At 43.0% G+C, this 23,339-nt stretch overlaps 1 protein-coding gene across 1 annotated transcript in view; it reads left to right on the top strand.

The window, feature by feature from the left end:
- Positions 1-1,248: 1,248 nt before the first annotated feature.
- Positions 1,249-23,339, top strand: part of Pik3cg (phosphatidylinositol-4,5-bisphosphate 3-kinase catalytic subunit gamma) — a 33,077-nt gene continuing 10,986 nt past the window's right edge. The window contains exons 1-10 of the mRNA XM_021201745.2: positions 1,249-1,367; positions 3,596-5,602; positions 8,671-8,736; positions 8,846-9,071; positions 10,419-10,522; positions 12,332-12,478; positions 13,965-14,055; positions 14,851-14,981; positions 15,961-16,072; positions 17,387-17,544. Of these exons, the coding sequence (XP_021057404.1) occupies positions 3,608-5,602; positions 8,671-8,736; positions 8,846-9,071; positions 10,419-10,522; positions 12,332-12,478; positions 13,965-14,055; positions 14,851-14,981; positions 15,961-16,072; positions 17,387-17,544 (3,030 nt within the window). The 5' untranslated portion in view covers positions 1,249-1,367; positions 3,596-3,607. The remainder of the gene's footprint in view (positions 1,368-3,595; positions 5,603-8,670; positions 8,737-8,845; positions 9,072-10,418; positions 10,523-12,331; positions 12,479-13,964; positions 14,056-14,850; positions 14,982-15,960; positions 16,073-17,386; positions 17,545-23,339) is intronic.

Genomic DNA, 23,339 nt, shown 5'->3' with positions numbered 1-23,339 from the left:
CCCTGAAACAGGGGACGTTTGGCTCTGCTTAGGGATGTAGAAGGAATTGAAGTTACTTGGAAAATATAGGACTGCTTTAAAAAGAATTCAGAACCTGTCTCCTCCGTGTTCTCCAAGCCTGTGGGAACAGGAAGCCATCTCTCAGTGATTACCTGCCTGGTGCTGACAGTTTTTAGCTCCCTAATGTCCCCAGGAAAGCAATCTCCTTCTGCTTTGTCTGATTAATTAGCATTCACAGTGAGCCCACCCTCAACACGCACCAGCACACACACACACACACACACACACACACACACACACAGCATAACAGCAGCAGGCACAAGCACTGCATGCTACAGGGCTTTCAGTTTGTGATATTTTGAGACCTGAATGGTCTAGACGGGAGGCAGGGGGAGGTCTCACCAATCTAAGGAAGTGAGTTCACAGGCTTTGCTCTTGCAAACATCCAGATTGAGCCCAACAGTCCACAGTTATAGCACACACACACACACACACACACACACACACACACACACACACCAGGGCTTATTCGAATTCTCAGAGGGAAATAGGTTTCACTTAGCTCTTAACAAGCTATCCAATACTGTGGCTGTGCAGCCCTCTCTTCTACTTACTGCTAGCTACACACACACACACACACACACACACGCTTCATTTGTTTATGTCTTGGTTATATTTTCGGTTTGTCTGAATCTCTCACAATCTTTGAAAAGTTAATTCAAAGAGTGAGAGAAATAGTAAGGCAAACACCGTCCTCTGTTCCGCTCAGCTCCGTGTGTGCTTCAGCAGGAAATGCATTTCTGAGACTTTTAAAATGAGCAATCACATGTATAATCAACTTGGTTAAAACTTCCTTCCTGGTAACTGCAACACTTCCTCTGCATCTGGATATGAAGGGAGCCCCAGAAAAGAGGAAGAGTGGAGAGGTGCCCCGAGTAGGTCTGAATTCGTTTTTGTTTTCCTACAAGTAAACAAATGATCCTTCTTCAGCATCACCTCCGGGCTGTCTCAGGTACGACTGCTTTCTGTTGACTGCCCTTTGCTTGGTGTGACTTGGAACAGTAGCACTTCCTTCTCAGCTAGAATATTTTTGTCTGGGTCCATTGCCGGTTCAAGCTGAGCCAACCCCCGGGCGTCTGAGTTTCCTTGGCTCACCGCGCTTAGACTGTGTACATCCACAAAGTTCCGTCCAGCAAGGGCTTGCAGGTGCATTAGTTCTTTCTGGTTTTGTTTGTGCGGAAAGGGGCGGCCACAGAGCCGGTGACGGGCAGGCTTCAGAGTCTACCAAGTGCATGCTTGGGAATTCTGTCCAGACAGTGTTTTTGTAAGAGGACAAAGCTACTTAGTCCCAGCCATGAGGAGACCCAGTGAGTATTTGGTCGGCCTTTTCTCTTCTGTACTTTGTATCGTGCTATAGCGTGAGCTCCTGCTATCACTGGGGCAGATAACTGAGTTATATTTGTATGCTTAAATTTGGACATGTTTTATTTTAAGTTCATGTCAGTATAAAAATAGCTTATGGTTCTTTTCTTTTTTGGTTATTCTATAATGTACCAAAAGACCAAAGTGAATGCTTTAAGCTACCAAGCAACAGTTGTTTGGGACAGTTGGTTTCATTTATTTACTAAGTATAGCTTCATTATATTTTAAAAGGAGGGAGAATTGACTTTTAAAATAGCTTAACCCAAGGATTGTACATAAGTTGAGATCCAATGTAACTTGTCTTTTATAGCTTTTAATCAAGATCTCCTTTTGGGTATATAATTAACACTCCACTGTTCTTCAGGAAATAACTAATTATGGAACTCATTAACATCAGTTAGAGAGTAAATGATATTTTCTGAAATATTTTGTTTCAATATTTGAATGTGGTTTAGAATATAATGTAGTACCAATGTAGCAATGCTAAATATTAAAATCAAATTTTTTATGAATCATATTTTATGAATCATTTTTATGGATTATTTTGTTTTGGTACTCTGAGCATTTCAGTCATTATTTGATGGGTTTCATAGTTACGCCTAAATACTTTGTAGAGGGAAAATATTCAGATATGGGTAATATGATGGGAACAAATTTGTAAATTCCTGCTATGGAGATGAAAATATTAGTACATAAGGAAACTGAATTATTGTTTCGGATCATGGGAGGGCAGGAATCATGTCTTCTACTGTGTCCCCTCTAAAGCAGAGGCAGGCCAAACTAACTGGCTTAGTTAAAATTACCTAAAAGTTCATATTGGGAAAATCCAAGTATGTTGGCACCTCCCCCTGCCCTAATATAGCAGTGATAGCTGGAATGCTCCACATTCCATGACCAAAGTGGTATGTGTCTCCAAACGGCTTTGGTTACAACCTTCACCAGTTTCCCTACCCTTGAGTTTTATGAATGAAATGACTAGCTTTCTTATATAGAAAGAAAAAAATGAAAAGAAAGAAGACAGGAAGTTGACTGGGGAGACCGGCTTCAGACAGTTTGAAAACAGAGAAGATGAAGCAGGACTGGGTGTCTGGGTGAGAGAAGTGTGAGACGGGACAGAGGAAATGCATCGGCATTGGCTTGTTCTCAAAGTGATGTTCAGGGTCTCACGCTGCACCTTAGGGACTCAGCCTTTGTCCTCCACTGTACTGTCTTAGGCATCTGTGTGTTTCAGGATACTTGCAAACAGTTGCTGTTTTGAGCCAGTAAATGTCAGACACTGTGCTCAATGAGGGTTTTACATATTTTTGTGCACGTGTGAGGGTAGTATGTAATGTGTGTGGTGTGAGCAAGCGTGTGTGCAGGTGTGCAAGTACCCCAGCGGAGGACAGAGGAGACTCTCTCCACCTTATTCCTTTCAGACTGGGTCTCTCACTGAACCTGGAGCTAGGCTGGTAGACAGACAGCAAGCCCCAGTAAGTCCTCTCATCTCTGCTCTCCTCCCAACACACACACACACACACACACANAGAGANANAGAGAGAGAGAGAGAGAGAGAGAGAGACAGAGACAGAGACAGAGACAGAGACAGAGACAGAGAGACAGAGAGGCAGAGACAGAGAGAGACAGAGAGACAGAGAGAAAGAGAGAAAGAGAGAAAGAGATAGAGACAGAAAGAGAGAGACCCACCCCTGGAGGTTACAGGTCCATGGGAACAATGGTAATGCTTATGTGGGAGGTAGGATATGAACTCTGACCTCATGCTTGTACAGGAAGCACTTTTATCCACTGAGCCATCTCTCCAGCCTCATAGTGCATTAAATTAAAACATCATATACACACACACACACTCGCAAAACTAAAGAAACTCTGTCAGCATGTTTTTTAAAAAGGTGCACTGCCTTATTTAACTTTTACCTCCATCTTCTAGGTGTAAATAATCAATTTGACAGATAGGAATCAGGCTCAGAGATTACGTAGGCCACATAACTCAAACAGTAAGTGACTGGCAGAGATTCATGTCCTGACCAACGCTGTTAGTCAGTGCTGCCTCCATCTTTCTTGGTCCCTTCAGACCTTGTGCTCACATCAACCCGCCACACCTTCTCTCTGCCATTGTACAGGAATGTGCAGGGAAACAGTGTCTCTTGACAAAGCTCTGTTTCTCCACTCCCAGGTCACATAGGGCATGGAGCTGGAGAACTATGAACAACCGGTGGTTCTAAGAGAGGACAACCTCCGCCGGCGCCGGAGGATGAAGCCTCGCAGCGCAGCAGGCAGCCTATCTTCCATGGAACTCATCCCCATTGAGTTCGTACTGCCCACCAGCCAGCGCATCAGCAAGACTCCAGAAACAGCGCTGCTGCATGTGGCTGGCCATGGCAATGTGGAGCAGATGAAAGCTCAGGTGTGGCTGCGCGCACTGGAGACCAGTGTGGCTGCGGAATTCTATCACCGATTGGGCCCGGACCAATTCCTCCTGCTCTACCAGAAGAAGGGACAATGGTATGAGATCTATGACAGGTACCAGGTGGTGCAGACCCTAGACTGCCTGCGTTACTGGAAGTTGATGCACAAGAGCCCTGGCCAGATCCACGTGGTCCAGCGACATGTACCTTCCGAGGAGACCTTGGCTTTCCAAAAGCAGCTCACCTCCCTGATTGGCTATGACGTCACTGACATCAGCAATGTGCACGATGATGAGCTAGAGTTCACTCGCCGCCGTCTGGTTACACCCCGCATGGCTGAAGTGGCTGGCCGGGATGCCAAACTCTATGCCATGCACCCTTGGGTGACGTCCAAACCTCTCCCAGACTACCTGTTAAAGAAGATTGCCAACAACTGCATCTTCATCATCATCCACCGCGGTACCACCAGTCAAACCATTAAGGTCTCCGCAGAGGATACTCCTGGCACCATCCTCCAGAGCTTCTTCACCAAGATGGCCAAGAAGAAGTCCCTGATGAATATCCCAGAAAGTCAAAGTGAGCAGGATTTTGTGTTGCGGGTCTGTGGCCGCGATGAGTACCTGGTGGGTGAAACGCCCCTCAAAAATTTCCAGTGGGTGAGGCAGTGCCTCAAGAACGGAGACGAAATACACCTGGTGCTCGACACGCCTCCAGACCCAGCCCTTGATGAGGTGAGGAAGGAAGAATGGCCGCTGGTGGATGACTGCACTGGAGTCACCGGCTACCATGAGCAGCTGACCATCCACGGCAAGGACCACGAGAGTGTGTTCACGGTGTCTTTGTGGGACTGCGACCGAAAGTTCAGGGTCAAGATCAGAGGCATTGATATCCCTGTCCTGCCTCGGAACACGGACCTCACCGTGTTTGTGGAAGCAAACATCCAGCACGGGCAGCAAGTCCTCTGCCAAAGGAGAACCAGCCCTAAGCCCTTCACAGAAGAGGTACTCTGGAATGTGTGGCTGGAGTTTGGCATCAAAATCAAAGATTTGCCCAAAGGGGCCCTACTGAACCTACAGATCTACTGCTGCAAAACCCCATCACTGTCCAGCAAGGCTTCTGCAGAGACGCCAGGCTGCGAGTCCAAGGGCAAAGCCCAGCTTCTCTATTACGTGAACTTGCTGTTAATAGACCACCGTTTCCTCCTCCGCCACGGGGACTACGTGCTCCACATGTGGCAGATATCTGGCAAGGCAGAGGAGCAGGGCAGCTTCAATGCTGACAAGCTCACATCCGCAACCAATCCTGACAAAGAGAACTCAATGTCCATTTCCATCCTGCTGGATAACTACTGTCACCCCATAGCCTTGCCTAAGCACCGGCCCACCCCTGACCCAGAGGGAGACAGGGTTCGAGCTGAAATGCCCAATCAGCTCCGAAAGCAATTGGAGGCAATCATAGCCACGGATCCACTTAACCCCCTCACAGCAGAGGACAAAGAATTGCTCTGGCATTTTCGATATGAAAGCCTGAAGCATCCGAAGGCTTACCCTAAGCTGTTCAGCTCAGTGAAATGGGGGCAGCAAGAAATTGTAGCCAAAACGTACCAGCTGTTAGCCAGAAGGGAGATCTGGGATCAAAGTGCTTTGGACGTTGGCTTAACCATGCAGCTCCTAGACTGTAACTTTTCAGACGAGAACGTTCGGGCCATTGCGGTTCAGAAACTGGAGAGCTTAGAGGATGATGACGTTTTACATTACCTTCTCCAGCTGGTGCAGGTAGGGGCTGGTGCTTCGCCGGAACTGCTCTCTCGGAGAGCTCATTTGCATGTACACAGGCACCCCTTTCAGTAGTCATCCCATACCCTTTGTTCAGTTTCATGATCAGTCAGTCTAGTGCTGATGAAGCCACGTCAAAAAAAAGTAGTAAATGCTTCCATTGACATTTTTTTTAACTGTCTTTGAGGGTTTGGCAGTGAGCGTTTGAAAGACACCAGTGCTGCCCTTCACGTTTTAGGAGAATTGTCCCAGTGGAAATTACATAGTTCATGATAAATTGAACTAGTTGCAAACTTCCTTGGGCCGAGGCTCATGATTTTCATGTACTATTGTGTATTGTGTCATTTGATTCCACTATTAACTACGACGGTGGTCAAATTAGGTTTGGATTTGCATTTTATAAATATGGAAATTGAGATACAAGGACACTAAGCTCTGTGTCCAGGGCCACATATTTTATTTTAAAGGGCCATGGGCTAAAATTAAAGGGCTGACTGATTCAGGCTTTGTCCTTCTTACAGCCTCAAATATCTTGCAGGAATTAAGCATCAGGATCATACAGGCTAGAGATATTTTAAAACTTTGTAGAACAACATGTTGTATCTGGGTAGAATCTTTTAAATACTTGTCTTTATTCTTGAGTATTGTATATAGGTATACACTGAAACATGATCATATATACCTCCTATTTCCACTTCAGATTCTCTTCCTGTCCTTATTAATATGTCTCCCTCTCAAGTTAATGCCATTTCCCCATAATAACTGCTAAGTCCAACTAGCACTCTCCACATGTTCATGGGTGTAGAACCTTCCATGAGAGCAGAGAAATCCTACTAGTAGCCACATCTTCCAAAAAGAATAATGTTTTTTTTGTTTTTTGTTTTTGTTTTTGTCCTAGCAACTTTCCACTGCTCCTCAATAAGAGGTAGGGCCTAGACACCATCTATCTACCCCAACTATGGCAGAACTTTGACTGGGTCGATCCTGTGCAAGTGACCATAGTTACTCTGAGTTCATGATGGCTTTCAGGCCGACTTCACAGAGGGAAATGTCATGCTTGGTACTGCAATCTGGTCAAAAGCCCATGGCCGGGGAGGTCACAGGCCCTGGGGAGCACAAGCTATTGCTATTTTGCCAAAGAGTTGTGCTGAGTAGGATCTTGGTAGCTGCCCTCTTTAAACAGGCAGGAAACTAGTTTCACTCACTCCCCATGATGCTCTCTGGGGTTCTGTGGGGACAGGGAGCCATATGCCTGAGATTTAGCTGGGTTGTTAAAGAGCGATAATTCTGCTCTCTTTAGTAATTCCCATCTTACATTGTGTTGCTTGACATGGGAATAGAAAGTAAGATGTGGGTGTGGGGTGGGGGGAAATGGTTATTGTACAACAGATTGCTCAGCCCTTAGTTCAACAATGTCTTCAGTAAGAAGAAAAACCTTCAGATTTGCGGCAGCACACACAAATACACACCATGTGTTTAATATCAAATTATGAAATTATGACAAAGGCTTCTGGGAAAACCAAAGAGCAAATACGGGATCAGGTGACACTTAATTGTGATTAAAGCATCTAGGGAAAGTTCAGAGTAGGCAACGCTTGGTCTAATAAATTTTTCCTTGTCATTTTCCAAAGAAAATTGCAGAATTCAAAGATAAATAATGTTTTTTCTTAGAAATATTTTAGGTGAAAGAGGTCAATCAGTCTTATTAACTTTGGATGTGATGGCTTATATGAAAAGAGTGATATTCATTTGTGCAGCAATTTGAAACATTTTCTGCTCCAACTAAATGACTCACTGCTGGCTAAAATGGTCTCTCAGTTGCGATCTGCATCATTGTTGTAGAAGTGAAACATGAAGAAAGACCAGCTATCAGATTAGAAACCTAAAACCCATTTAAAGTGAGCTCTGTTGACTGAGTAACCGCATTCTCAGAACTCGGCTGAGATGCAGTTCTATGGCACTTACTTGACCACACCCAAAAGAAGCACTTTTGGAAGGAGGGCTAACATTGAAACATTAAGGTCAGTACTGATCAGATCAAATTAGAAACCCAGAGTGTGAAGAACTATGACCATAACAAAAAGACTTCAGGCCCCATAATATGGGCTACAGTGGAAATGTCTTCTGTACTTTGGAGGAAAAGATCATTTCTACTTATAAAGGAACTGTTCAGATTAGACTTATATACATTACCTATCTTCTAGCTTAATATTAGATCCACATAGACTACCTACCTTCTAGCTTAATATGTGCATTGATAATTAAATAATGTTTGTCACGTTCAAAACTATTAGCTATTTCAAGCTTATTGAAAAGTAAAATATGAAAAATATCCTGGGACCCACCAAGATTTAGTTTATTTCTCCCATTTTATTGGCTTTCTTCAAAACAGAGCTGCCATTTCACTGAAGTCAACACCCAACCCAGAACCAACACTGCGAACATGATCAAACACTAGCAATGAAGATCAAGCTCTGCCTAGAGAAGCGTAGAAAATCGGGGATAGTCTGACACAGCGCTCCATACCTCAGTGTGGCAGGGTGGGGGCGGCTGTTTACCTACAGTAAGCAGATGGGAGCTGCTCAAAAGGGAGGCTACGGGGTTTTAGGATCTTCACACTTGACCCGTTTGCATCTACTGATAAATGCTGTATTTCCATGGTCCATTTGCTTTGTACCAACCACCCTTACCTCTCACTTTAAAGAATTATTATAGTCATATCCACCTCTCCCCTCTCCCCTTCCATGAACCCAAGCCCTTCTAACTCAGAGGAAAAGCCTTCGCAGCTTCAGCTCTGCCATGACCCAGATCACAGCACTGTGCATCACAAGTTCTGGCCTCCAGCCCCAGCTTGGTCCTCGCCTATTATAGGATGCTAAGCGAGTGCCTCCTCCTCCTGTCCCCAGTGTCTGCTAAACAGGGAACTGGATTTGAGTGGCTGGGGAGATTCTCACCACTTTAGCGGGAAAGACCCACTGAAGCAGAACCGTGGGTTTCCCCCATTTCCTTTCTCCTGACTGACCTCCACAGAGTATAGTCCTTCAAATGTCAATGCGCTCTTCCTCTAGGCTGTGAAATTTGAACCATACCACGACAGTGCGCTGGCCAGATTCCTGCTGAAGCGTGGCTTGAGAGTAAGTACTTCCACTTTGATAACAGTCTAACCATTTAGGCTACCAGGAATTGCCCGATAAACCTACAGCATTAGTCACCATGATCTCCACCATCTTGCACCCATCTCAGAACAAAAGAATCGGTCACTTCTTGTTCTGGTTCCTGCGAAGCGAGATAGCTCAGTCCAGACACTATCAGCAGAGGTTCGCTGTGATCCTGGAGGCATACCTGCGAGGTTGTGGCACAGCCATGTTGCAGGACTTCACAGAGCAGGTCCACGTGATTGAGACGTTACAGAAAGTCACCATTGATATTAAATCGCTCTCGGCTGAGAAGTATGACGTCAGTTCCCAAGGTACAGTGGCTGCATTTTCTCAGTTCTCCTTCCAAATGTCATAATTGTTTTTGAATCTTCTTTCCAGAATCCAAGTAGTGTTTTGCAAAAGGTGACCAAGAAAACATTTTGGTCTCTTGTCTTCAATGAGCTAAATAGACATAAAGCTCTCCTTCTGTAAGACATGAGTTTTATGACCATAAATGTATATATTCTTATGAGTGAAGTTGTGCATGTGAAACTTGGAGAAATTGAAGAACTATGTGTGAACAGAAGACATAATTTTCAATAACAGTTCCACACACAAGAAGTGTGTGGAACTCCTTTTTCCAAATCTCCTTTTCCTCATCTTTTAATACTTTCATGCTGATTTCAAATAGTCAGAATTTGAAGGTAATATTAAGAGGTTAGGTTTATTTTAAAAATTCATCATATACATACATTTGCATCTCAGAATAATACACATAGATAAATGTATGTCACTTTCACATTCGTATACATGGGTGTGTGTGTATGTGTGTGCACCTCCTCTCTGGAGTCATTCCCAACCTCTTGTCTCTTCTGCTCTAGGAAAATTAACCACTCTTATAAGGTTTGGGTTGATACCAGTGACACATCTTTTTGACACAATAAAGTGTATGAAGCTTGAACCTAGAAAGTATCTTTTACTAACTTTACAAACCTATTCCGAGCATGCCAGCTTAAAACAGGCACTAACATCCCTGCCCACTGGTTTAAGCTTTTGAATATTTTACATTTCTAACCTTCCTTTTTGATCATTTTCTAGTTCATTGAGTATGCTACCCCCAAAGCTACTAACGGTAGCAATAACAATCTTACGTTTTGGCTGGCCTCTGACTGTTATCCAGCCAGTAATCTGTACTCTGTGTTTTGCCTTGAGAATTTCGAAGTTGCCACATCTTTTGTACACACCCTAACTTCCTCCTTTGAGAATTTGCAGAACTCTAACCCAGCTCTAGTTAAGAGAGTGTTCAAATGTCTGCTCCACAACCCAGAGGGCCGTTGAAAATCTCACAGGCTGGAAAGACAATGGCGGCACCAATTCCTTAGGTTCACTCTCGACACACTCTCTTGACTAGAGGTTTTTACTCATGTGTTCATATATGCCCTCTGCCTGCGAAGGGACATTTATACTTAAGTTGTTCACAGTGATTCTGACTTATTTTGCCTACTTGGAATGGTTAGATCCCCAAAGGCAGAGCTCTATATCCCTTTTCCTACTACTAATTTCCCAAATCATATACATGGACTTTGAAGGGAATGTGACACCAGGAAGTGCCGATATCGTCGACAGTACTGATAATGTCTTGTGCTCACTTAACTCCTGTATGCTTTTGATGATTGCAGTTATTTCACAGCTTAAGCAAAAGCTTGAAAGCCTGCAGAATTCCAGTCTCCCCGAGAGCTTTAGAGTTCCCTATGATCCTGGACTAAAAGCCGGTACTCTGGTGGTAGGTATCGGTGGGATTTCTCTGGATGTTCCTTATGTCCTGCAAATGTCTATCATGCTTTATAGAGCCAGGTCCTTTACAATGGATCTTCATCTACAATGGTAGACACAAGAATCAAGAGCATCTCCTGATGTGCTTCACTCTAGTTGCCCTTTCGTCACTAGCACCAGACATCCCAACACCCAATACGACACACCAATGGAAGGGTAATTGCCCTTCCATTGTGTTTTAAATCAATTGATTGATGTATTCTTTACACAAACAGTTGTCCATAAGTGAAGTTCTGTGAGTTTTCACAGATAAATGCTTCTATACAGCCACCAGCAAAAATCAAAGCACTGAACATTCTTCTAAAAATACAACAGAAATTCTTTATGTTAATATCAGCTGTCCATACCGTAGGTGCATCTATGCCTCATCTCTGACCCCTCTGTTGATTTAAGTGTCTGTGTGCATGCCAGTACCATATAGTGTAAGAGACCACTTTGTATACATGTTAGAATCATACAGAGGTATACTTCCATTAATGCACCTCTTCTGCATGTATTATAAACCCACCATATATTATTTTTGTTTTAAACAAAAATGTATTTATCCTAGATAGATGAAGCCATTTTAAATGTTTGCCCACATATTATTGTGCTGGATATGGGTACTTTTGATCTTTAACATGTTATCCTGCAAGCTGGTGGCAATATATTCTTTCAAAATTTACTTAGCTGAAATATTTTACTATGCATTTAATTTTTAGCAATATTTTCACTAGACAGGGAATCCTGGCTTACTGTTTTTCTCTTGCAGTACCATTTCTTCTGCCTTGCCTATGTCCTGATGATAACACTCTGGCTTTGTCTTTGATGCTCTATTTATAATACATCATTTTCCCCCTATGTCTTTTCCAACCTCTTCCCTCCCTGTTTTTTCAGTGGTTTGATTACAGTGTGTGTTGGCACGGTTTCTTATATAAGGTGCCAGGTTAAGTTGCTCTTTGGGCTTGTGGGTATCTGTTCTACCACATTTGGAAATTGTTCGACTGTTATTATTTTCTGTTGTTCTCATCTGGCCTTCCTTTCCAAGACGTCTGGTGTACTCTAGATTGCTGGACCCTAAGCTCAGCATGGATGCCTTTTTTCCATGCTTTAAGCAAGAAACAACCTCCAACAGCATGCTGAGTCTTCTCTCCATCTCTACGTTATATTTGTGATTCATAGTCCATTCACTTTTGTCTAAAACCCATGAAAGGTTTGGCTTATTCTTATGACAGCTGTCACTGTGAAGTGCTCTCTTAGATGTGAGGGGCTGGGGCTGAAAGTCCTTGCTCAGGTGGCAGATTTTCCATTTATTTCTGTTAAATTTCCCTGAGTTAGATTTGGCCTACATTGGGTTCTGGAGTGATAACATTTCAGACACTGTGGAAGCTCTAGACCTCATTTTTTCAAATTAAATCTGAGAAAGGGAATGCATAAACAGATGGTAGAAAGTGCTCTGGACAATGCACTTTTAGTGGGCATACCGAGGCCCATGGAGTAGGGTAATTAAAATGGTGCCTGCTGCACCCCACAGGCCCTTCACAGAAACTTAAAGAGTTAAACTTAGAATCTGAGAGCCATTGTTTCAAGGCTTATGGATTTCTCTCACCCATAGACAGCATTTCCAGTTTGGGTGAGAATGCCTTCTATAATTTTATCCAAATATTGAAAATCATTCTCCAGCCAGTTCATGGCCCCTGTGTTTAGCAATGCTCTACGAGACTCTGTGTCTCCTCCATGTGTGTTCAGTGTATGTGATGGTGCGACCACTTCCTTACAGATCGAGAAATGCAAAGTGATGGCCTCCAAGAAGAAGCCCCTGTGGCTTGAGTTTAAGTGTGCTGATCCCACAGTCCTATCCAACGAAACCATTGGAATCATCTTTAAACATGGTGATGATCTACGCCAAGACATGTTGATCTTGCAGGCAGGTTAATGCGAAGGGAGTGGGGTTATGCAGTTATCTGATGAAAGAGTGCTGTGCTGGTCTAAAACACACCTGCCTTCTGTGGGTTTTGTTTTGTTTCATTTTCCATATGATAAACAGCAATCAAAAGGTACCTAACAGATAAGTTTAACTAGTGCCTTAGTTCTCTCTGTCCTTTCAAAATGGGTATTCAACATTTCCTAGTAGACATATACACTTGCCTCTCCTAGCCTCTTTTTAAACACTCCATTCTATGCATGGAAGCACAGACAAATATGAGATTATTTGTCTACAGTACCCAGTTTATTCCTGTTCACAGACATATCAACATACCAGTAGGCATTCTCCCTAAATACATATCCTTTAGTATTCATACTCAAACTCATGTAATGATCTGATGCAAAAAAAGACCAGAAGGCAGGTGATCATGCAGGTGAATGGGGAGGAAAAGGCGAATGGTGAGGAGGTGAGCGGCGAGGTACCAACACTGTCCATGTCAGGCTTTTTGACATTTCTGTGCAGACAGCATCACAAGTCTGTAAGTCTTTTCTATCCAGCTTTTAGTGACTCACCAAAGAAGGAGATGAGGGTGTCTAAAACCTAACACAGTTTATTTAGATAATGAAGTGTACTAAGTTAAGGGCAGCCTATTTTAAAACATATTGTCAATTCATCTTAAGATTCTGTTTTTGACTTATTTCTAACATGGTACTCAGGTTCCCTTCCAGGATGGGTTGCCTTACTGTTGTTTTGCTTTCTGTCCAAGAAATATTTTTAAAAAGAGAGAAAGAAATCCCTTAATATTTTTAAAGATCAATTTAGTTTTAAATAAATCTGCAAAATCCTTTGGATTGTTCAAAGATGAGCATTTCAAAGCCACAAAACAGCGCCCTGCTGATCCTTTAATTCTGAGACACAGTCCGCCCTTAGACTTTGTTTTATTATTGGAGCCCACCGTGCACTGAAACTCTCCAAGACTTTGTTCCTGTACCACTGAATGGAAATAGCAATTATATTCCCGATACAAGGTTACTACAAGAATCACACATAAAAGAGCAACCAGTTAATGTTTGGGGTTAGTGTCACCATTACCATTATGGATTTCATTGCCTTGGTTGCAGCCTGGATCTTGTGATATCAGAGTATTAAACATGTATAAGGACATTACAGTTATTGTGTGAAAACATGCATAACAAAGTGGGGTGTTTTGAAAGATAGATAATGAAACCTGGCAAAAAGCCTCCCACAAGTGAAAACTCTTTATACTTTTCTTCAACATATACACCCCAGGGGCTGAAATTAACAGATTTGCAATGACAGGAAACTTCTAAGTATCAGTCTGACCAATGAAAATTATTGCTTATGTGTTTTGCATCTACTCATATATTGTATGCAATCAGATAAGATTACTAGCTTTTTAAGAGAGAAGGAAAATGCATTGACCAACATCCACGTGTAATAGTAGTGCCTGTGCCTTGGTTCCTAGATTCTGCGCATCATGGAGTCCATTTGGGAGACTGAATCTCTGGACCTGTGCCTTCTGCCTTACGGTTGCATCTCAACTGGTGACAAAATAGGTTTGTAGTTGTATCAGGAGATGAGCGGCACAGAACTCCGCTGGCTTTAAAAGGACATCACTCCCTCAGGGAAAGCAGTCTTTAACTGGAAAGTTATAGTCATAGGCAAGAGGAGGAAATGTTCCCAGGCTGGAAGGAGACTCTCAGTTCAATAAGGACATGTTGACGATGCAGGGACGCCTGTCTTGGGCCTGGCCCTTACGCAGGAACAGTCTCCCCAAAATCTTGCTCCCTCCCCGGCTCTTCTCTGCCTCTTAACTCATCTCTTTGCACATTCAGCTTTTCTCTCACAAATAACATTTAAAATTAAACAGAAGGAACTGTCACTTCTTTTTAAATTCCAGAATTCACATTCCTGAAGCTATTACACACTCCACTCAGGTACTTTTATAGGCATTTAACATTTTAGTTTTAATCAGACTTATTTTTATTCAAGGTTCGGATATGAGAAAAGGTACAAAACATTTGGCCTTGTTACCTTTAAAGGAAAAGTTAGTTCCAATCTCCGAGCAAGGAAGGCTAAGATTGGTGCATAGATGGCTTTATTTGTCACTCCCCCCAAAGCAGCCCTTTCCTCTCCTTAGTCAGGAATATTGAGAAAGTATTCTTTATAATTTCTGGAACCTTACTGTTATTATCTTCCCTAAAAGCAAGCATGCAGACAATAAGGAAATAGCTCAGAACTGGAAAACAGATCTTTGGCCTAATTAAAAAAAAAAAAAAAAAATTCCATTCTCTGCTCAGCAAAGACTTATAGCAGGATCAGCCTCTCCTGAATTCTGTCTCTTCATGTAGGAATGATCGAGATTGTGAAGGACGCCACAACCATCGCTCAAATTCAGCAAAGCACAGTGGGTAACACAGGGGCGTTCAAAGATGAAGTCCTGAATCACTGGCTCAAGGAAAAATGCCCTATTGAAGAAAAGGTGAGTTCTTGCCCTCCCCTCCCCAGCCCAGGCTCACTTCTCCATATAGCCTGTCTTCTGTTGGACAGTAGTGGTTCCAGGGCTACCTGGCTCTTCTCATGGATGTCTCTGTTCCCCAGCATACTGGTTGGGTGTTTACTCCTGAGGCTGTCGGGGTTTGTGAGGGTTTTCCCCCGATGATGCAGCTTATCTGTGAGACGGAGCACGTACTTCTAGACCCGGAAAACATTTGCTTCAGTTTTGAATACCAGTCAAGCTTTGCATAGAATTTGGTTCTGTGAAATAATCTGTTAGCACTTTTTATGGATACTTTTATCTGTTTAACCCACAGATTTAGTTACCATATATACATTCTTTCATACCAAACCAAAAAAATTTGCAATTTCTACTGTGGCTCTAAATGGTAAGTTATAAATGTTGAAAATGTCTATCTTGCTGAAGAGCATATGTTGAATCCTTCACAAACTGTTTGGCAAGGCCATCTGGGTGCTGTTTAAAGTTCTACTGCATGGGAATAGCACTTCACACTTGCATGGCCAGCAGCCTTTGGTGGAGGGAATATAATTAGTAACCTTTATTAATCTGTTATACATGAAAGCTTGTGAAACCATCCATACACTTAAATGGTTATAAGCAAAGCATAGTTGCAGAAATTGCTACGAGTTCTGTACAGTTGCGGGCAAGTGGCTAAAAGAAAAGATGGGAAATTTTGATAAATTTCTGTGGCCCTTTCCTTCTTGGGTCTTCCTCATGTTGTAGTGTTTGGATGACTCTTCACTGAAAATACAAGCCAACAGTTAAAAATACAAGTGACAGTTGTCACTTCCTTGATATGAGGGATGTACTAATGAGGCTGGACTCAAACTTCTTGCTGTCTGACATGGTTCCTAGAACATTGTCCTTCTGGGAGGCGTCGTCATTGACTTGGGTTGCTCTCTATCGCTGGAAAGCAACAAACATTCATATCCATTCTCATCAGTTTCAGGCCGCCGTGGAAAGGTTCGTTTACTCCTGTGCAGGCTACTGTGTGGCCACATTTGTCCTTGGGATCGGTGACAGGCACAACGACAACATTATGATCTCAGAGATGGGTGCGTTTTCCCACTGTATAATAAAAGCTTTATTGTAGTCAAATACATTTAACATAAGAGGTTCCGCTTTAATCATTCCTAAGTGTTCAGCCAAGGGACACTAAATACAATCACATTATTTTGCACCCATCACCACTGTCCATTTGAAGCACTTCTCCTCTTTCAACACTGCCTCCCCACTATCCTATCCTCCTGGCACAGAGTAAGAGTCTAAGCTGGTGCCCAGATTTATAAGTCATTGTGTATGGGGACACTGGTTACTTTAGACAGACCACCCTTCTTGAGGGTTGATGGATGAGCAAAGAAAAGGAAGGAAATGAGACTAAAATAAAGGAAAAACTTACAGGGAGAAGTAAAAAGAGTGCGTGGGGAGCATAGCCTAGAAGGAAGGATCAGCAATGTCAAATGTTGCAAAACCCAACTAGAACAAATAATAAAAGCGCATGAGCGTCCCTCGTCTGCAATGCCTGCGTCCCTAACTCACAGCCGTACTGGTTCATGCTGTATCATAAAATGTTCATATATGGAATCTGAATCCATTTTTATAGTCTTCCAGGTATGGTAGCCAATGTCTGTAAGTCCAACACTCAGGAGGCCTAGGGAAAAGGAACACAAGTTCAAAGCTAGCCTGGACTACATAGAAAGACTTTAACACAAAAACTATTGTTAAAGAGTAGAGTTTAGGAACAAGCAAAGGAGCTTGGTGTGAATTACTTATTCCTTGCAAGAACAGGATCAACACAAAAGAACAGTACATTTGTGGATTATAGAAATGCTAAAAGACCAAATAAATAAAAGCTAATATGGTCCTGCTGCTGCTGCTGGCAATAGTGTTAGAAGCTGATCCTCAAAGAGATTCAAAATGGTATTTCTGGAGCGGTACTTAAAAGTAAAGCATTAACACCACTCCTGCCAGACAAAATACAACAGCAGTCTGTTGGTGATATGAAGGACATAAAGTCTCTTCAGCATGATGGTCACAACTTAGCGAGAGTTTTTATTTGCCTGTCTAAGGAGTACTTTGGGGACAAGTTTGTCTGTTAGTTTGCTTCCTTGCTTGCTTGTCTTTAATGACATCTTGGTATCATCTAAAGAACAAACCTGTCAACAAACGAACTTGGTTTTGTCGGGAAGCTTTGCAGCTACTGCTTTTAAGCACCTGTTAAGACTGAAAATAATAAAAGAGATTAAGGTGCTCTCACTCAAAATAGTTCATTTTCAGGCAACTGAAATTTATTTTCAAAAAAAAAAAACCCCAAAATGTTAATAAACACTCACACCAGGTAATGACGCCAGGCATTTTCTTCTCTTAAGGAAACCTGTTTCATATAGACTTTGGACACATTCTTGGGAATTACAAGAGTTTCCTAGGCATCAATAAAGAGAGAGTGCCCTTCGTCCTAACCCCAGACTTCTTGTTTGTGATGGGATCTTCTGGCAAAAAGACGAGTCCACACTTCCAGAAATTCCAGGTATGTCACCCCAGTCCTCCACATCTCCTGCCAATAGGAACCAATCACACTGTAGAAGTCACCTCTCCCTCTCCGCTCATGACATGGCTGCCCTCCTTCCTCCTCCTCACTTCTGTTCATCCCCACAAGTACATGCAAAGTGATACTTTCAGGGATTTGCTCACTAAAACCAAACAGCAAGTAAAGATGCTTTATAAGGGGTGGCCCTGGGGACCACAGACCCCTGAGGGCTTGCTGGATGCTCAGGACAGCTTCAAGGAAGAACAGTTATGAAGACCAATCTACTCAAGACTTTGAGTAGAAGATTCAAACTTCAAGTATGTTTCAGGGCTTGCAAACAATCGTGAGTTTCACTTGGTTTTTGGTACTGTGCGTGCACTTATCGTATTACCAACAGGGGAATCTTGTTGCACATACTGATTTTGTTGGTGTTAAGAGTAGTCCTTTTCTTGTTGGCGGTTTCATCATACTGAGCACAGGCTCTGCAGTGAGCTCTGGTTCCACTAGCCTGCAAAGAAGCCCCCACAGGAGTGTTTAGATTTAAACACACGAGAGCATCTTAAACTTGCAAGTGTAATAGCTGAGAATGAATACAAGTCAGAAAAGTTGTAAGCATAGCGAATATGTAACAATAGAGTCACAAAACAGAAACCAAGAGTGGCCTTTGCCTTGCCTTGCCTTGTCTGCAGTAGCCACCTTCCTTAGTGTGCCTTCAATGTGCTTTGATTTGCACTCCACATCTTAGGAAGAAGGCTTTTCCTTCAAATCCAGCATAAACTTAGGAAAGGACATGAGCCTTGAACTGTAGGGGAACGGCTACTTCCTCGTGTTGTTTTGTAACTTGTGTTTTGATCTACCAGCTGGCTGTCTAGTTGGTGAAGGCATGACTCACACTCCCTGCTCAGATGGTTTTAGGAGTTTGGGTATGTGCTTTTCTGCATATACTCAGTTGGGTTTCAGACAATTTCCAAAAACTGGACACATTTCATGGGAGGAGCAGAAGGATTTTACTACTTAAAGAAGAAAAAGCACTCAGTTTTACTCTCTTGAATGTGAGGTTGATGTGACTAGCTTCAGACAGCTCAAGCAGGACAACAGCTCAGTGTGTTAGACAAATGCATGGAATTCTGCCTTAGACATGAGTTTCTTCTTTCCTATAGATACATGGTCTCTTCCCTCTGCCAATGAGTGAAATTTCCGAAGACCCACACAGAGTTCATGTCACACCACTAAATCCCAGCAGTTTTCCCCTTCAGCTTTCTTTGTTGCTTCTGCAATGGTTATTTTTCAGTTTAAAAACGTTTGTGATAAAAATATCTTCATAATGAGGAAGCCAGGAGAGGATTCCTGCCCCACCCAGCAACATCAACTCAGAGCAACACATGTGGGGGGTTTCTCACAGTCTGTCACATCTCTCCATCCTTCCTGATCAAGCAATTAAACCTCCTTCAGTCACATGATGTCTATATAGTATGCACCACCCAAAGCGCATTCCTGTGCACTGTGTTGTGCATTACACACCTGTGTTCTGGAAGACTGCCAGCGTTTTACACACCTGTGAGTATTACCTTCCTACTAACCAGTAGCACAGGGATCAAGGGAGTGGCCTTTGTAGCAGACAGACCTAAGTATGCTTAACAGCTGTGTCCACAATGGCAGTCACTTAGCTTTTTAGAACCTTACTTTCTTCTGTAAAGAAGGAACATGGCCTACTTATGGGTTTTCCAGGTACTATTGATCTAGTTAGCACTATAACGAGAAAGCTTTTATTTAGCTCACAGTTCTGAAGGTTCCAAACCACAACCATTAGCCCCATGACTCTAAACCAGTGGCTCTCAACCTACGGGTTGTGACCCCTTTCACAAGACACATATCAGATATCCTGCATATCAGATATTTACATTATAATTCATAACAGTAGAAAATTACAGTTATGATGTAGCAATGAAAGTAATTTTATTGCTGGGGGGTCACCAGGAAGATTGACCTAGAGAAAGCACTGTGGCTATAGCAGTGGTAAAAGCCAGATGCTCAGCATCATTGCAATGAAGTATGCAGAATGATTAGCTCATCTCAGACCACAGCAGAGACTCTGCCATCGTCGTTTTAGACATCAGGCAAGTCTTCTAGCTTTGAAAATTTTAAGAATCCATTTTTTGAAATGAGATCTCGGGCAATATACAAAACATGACAAAGTAGCCTATTATAGTTAAAGAGAGAACTAAACCCCACCTCTACCTGTTCTCACACTATCCCATCCCCCACCCCAAACCCATTCATCCTCTGCACACAAGAGAAAGCTAACCACTGAAACAGGAAATTATCCACATGAAGGATTTCCAAAGTTTGACAAAGATGGATGGCTGAGCTCCATCATTTAACTCCAGACTTGGACAAATTTTCATTTGCCTTTTCTTTCATTTCTTTCCCCCTTTCTCTCTCTCTCTCTCTCTCTCTCTCTCTCTCTCTCTCTCTCTCTCTCTCTCTCTCTCTCTCTCTCTCTCCTTTCCTTCCTTTGTTCCTTTCTTTCTTCACATTATTAATTCAGAATTTTATGTATCTTAATTGTGTTCTTGTTCTTGCAAAGGTTCTTCTATCCCAGGGACTGTGTGCATAAATTCCCTCAGCAATGACTTGGGGTCTGGTGTAATAAAGTCATCATGTTTAGGCAAACAAGGAAATGTACATATTTGCGTTTGAACTAAAAGTCCCCTTTGCTAGTTTTGACCACATGATGTTCATTAATGTGTGTCATTGAGTAACCTATTGGACAGGGTCAAGAAAGGCTGGCCTGCTTTTTGTTAAGAGTGTGGTGAACCTTCTCCATATACAATACAAACATGGGAGGCCATGGCCTGGGGATAGCAATGGGGGACCAAAAGAGGAAGGCTGTGCTTTGTCTCACTGTCCTCTGTCCAAGGCACCTGGCCTAGCCTGGGGTCATATCCATCAGTAACTTCTAGAGTAGGGGGAAACATTAGGAACAGAGGCAGAGAAGCGGAACGGAATCTCACTATTTGAATCTATGAACATCTGTAGCCTTCAGGGCAGCCTCCCACAGGCAGGGATTAAATGAATTTAATGATGTCAATTTCCATATCTCTTTGACTAAGAATATTTCTTAAGCAAGGTAAACAGCTTTTTAACACATTGGTGATTTGTTTTAGATTACTAGCAGTCACAGGGATGGAAGCACAACGTGGTGCTATAGATCAGCAGAAGGGGTTCCCTTAATCCTTAAATGTTATGTTGTTACAGTTCCTGAGTAATGACCCGGAGGCTTGTTATTTATGAATAAATGCTAGGCCATAAGCTAGGCTTGTTCCCACGTAGCACATAGCTCAATTATCTCATTTATACTCTTCTGTGTCCGCCATGTGGCTGTTACCTCCCCTCAGCTCCATACATTCGACTTCTTCCTAGTCCGATGGCCAAGTTTCCTGTGCCTGACTCTTTCCCAGCTTCCTTTTTCTCTCTGCCAGATGTCCCACCTTCTAATCCTGCCTCAGCTTATTGGCCATCAGATTTTTATTGACAGGTGATGCTTCCACATAGTATACAAGAGATTATCTCCCCGAAAGATAGCTGCTTCTCTCCTTCCACCTTCACGTCAGTTTTGAGATCCAACTCAGGTTGCCACGATGGCAGGGCCAACACCTCCATGCACTGAACCATCTCTCCAGCACCCCTTTCATCATTTAGGGGCCCGCCGCTAAGACAAGAACAGATCAGTGGCTTCACCGCAGAACATATTTTGAGGGCAAGCAAATCTGAAACAAAGCTGAAGTCTATCAATGATATATTAGTATAGACTTTAAGCACGGATGTTAAAAAGAAAGGTGCTGTAGAGAAAATAAGACAATCCCTGAGCACAGGTATGGGCCTCTCTAAGAGCTGACCTTCACTGTCTTCATAAATGTGTGTGGGGAGTGTGTGTGTGTGTGTGTGTGTGTGTAAGCCTAGCATATGGCCTAAGCATTTAATCATAAATAATAATCTCTGAGTCATTATTCGGGAACTGTTACAACATAACATTTAAGTATTAAAGGAACTCCTGCTGTTGTTGCTGCTGCTGCTGCTGCTGTGTGTGTGTGTGTGTGTGTGTGTGTGCGCGCGCGCGCACGTGCACAGATCACACGATCTGTGATTCTTCAAGTTGCTGTGTTCTAATGTTGCTAAATGATCTGAGATCACAGGGTGATTCCTGGTTGTATGTGGCAATAAAGTTAAAGTCTAGATCATGGGATGCAGGAAGGTAGGACATCTTCACTGGAAGCATGGTCAACAGTGTTGTTTAAGATTCCCAGAAGATGTTGAGACAGCAGTGAGTCTAGCTCCAGCATTGTACACTGGGTCTCCAGGCTAGCTCCAACATTGTACACCGGGTCTCCAGGCTAGCTCCAGCATTGTACACCGGGTCTCCAGGCTAGCTCCAGCATTGTACACCGGGTCTCCAGGCTAGCTCCAGCATTGTACACTGGGTTTCCAACCTGGCTCTTTGCATTTCTATTTTTTTTAACCTAAAATGTCTACATATGAAAGGAATACTGCCTGTAAGCCAGCAACCTTCAGGGCAAATGTTAATCATGCTGCACTTCTTGCTTGTCATCTATGAAGAGGTTTCAATCAGATGCTTGGGTAAGAAGTCCCTCTTTGTTCCCCTGTCCCATAATTTACTTTCTTTCTATCCTGTCTCAATAGCACTATATTTCAAATTTTGGTGAACAGCTATAAACATATGTAACATGCAAATTTATTTAAATCAAGGCCAAATGGAATTTGGATTTCTATTTATTTAATAAGAATTGCATTTGTTTTTTCCTAAGCAGTAATTTTTTATTAAAACAACAACAACAACAAAAACAAAAACCTTTTGGTTTATTTGTTTTGCTTTTTGAAACAAAGTCTCCCTATATGGAGCAGACTGTCCTCGTATTGCAGAAGTAAGCCAGCCTCTGCCTCCCAAGTACTGGACTAAAGTCATTTACCGCTGTGCCCACCCAAAAGCAATTTAAATGTCAGATACGTAAGCCTTGTTATCTCACCTTCCAGAGACAATTCTGCCAGTATGTCAAGGCTTCTTCACGATTCACATTTATCTTTTCAAAGGTTGAAGTAAGTCAGAATTTGCTTTAGAACTTAAAATAAAAATAGACACGAATGGTTGGGACCAAAGAAGAATGGCTCTGAGGTCAGCCTGGACTATCTGGATTAAATACTAAGACCCTAAGATCCTGTGTATACGTGGGCATTCGTGGGGTAGGGTGGGGGTGGGGGTCCCTCCTTACTGCAAACTGCAAACAGTGAGCTGAGGATGGCATCCTACCTTCTATGTGCTGCACGCTCATCCCTTTGATTGGCGTCCAAGTGGTCTGCAAGACCTGCACTGTGCACCTCAGCTCCTGCAGCTTCACCCACAGCAGCCCCATGCTCCACTGTTTTGTAGTTGCCTTCCATGTCTTCCACCACCCCCCTCCCTGCTGCCCCATTGCCTGGTGGGCCTACCCCTAAGAAGACCTGCCCCGCCCTCTAGGTCTCCACGTAAACGTCATACCACAGATGGACTTCTGGCACAGGTCTTCCTGCCTCCTTGGTCTCCTGCTTTGCATCTGTCATGTTTATAGCTATTTGTCCGGTGTGCCTCTCCCTTTACAAATGTCGACGGGGCTGCATGGGATACAGGAAACACTTGGAAGATGTTTGCTTAGTGAAAGGGCAGGAGGTGAAAGGGCAAATCCTTCAAAGGGAGGAGTTGATCAGACAGAATTCCCCACCCCCACCCCAGGAGCCCTGAT

The sequence above is a fragment of the Mus pahari genome, chromosome 7 (genome assembly GCF_900095145.1).
Source record: "Mus pahari chromosome 7, PAHARI_EIJ_v1.1, whole genome shotgun sequence".
NCBI lineage: Eukaryota > Metazoa > Chordata > Mammalia > Rodentia > Muridae > Mus > Mus pahari.
This window is presented reverse-complemented; position numbering and strand designations above follow the sequence as displayed.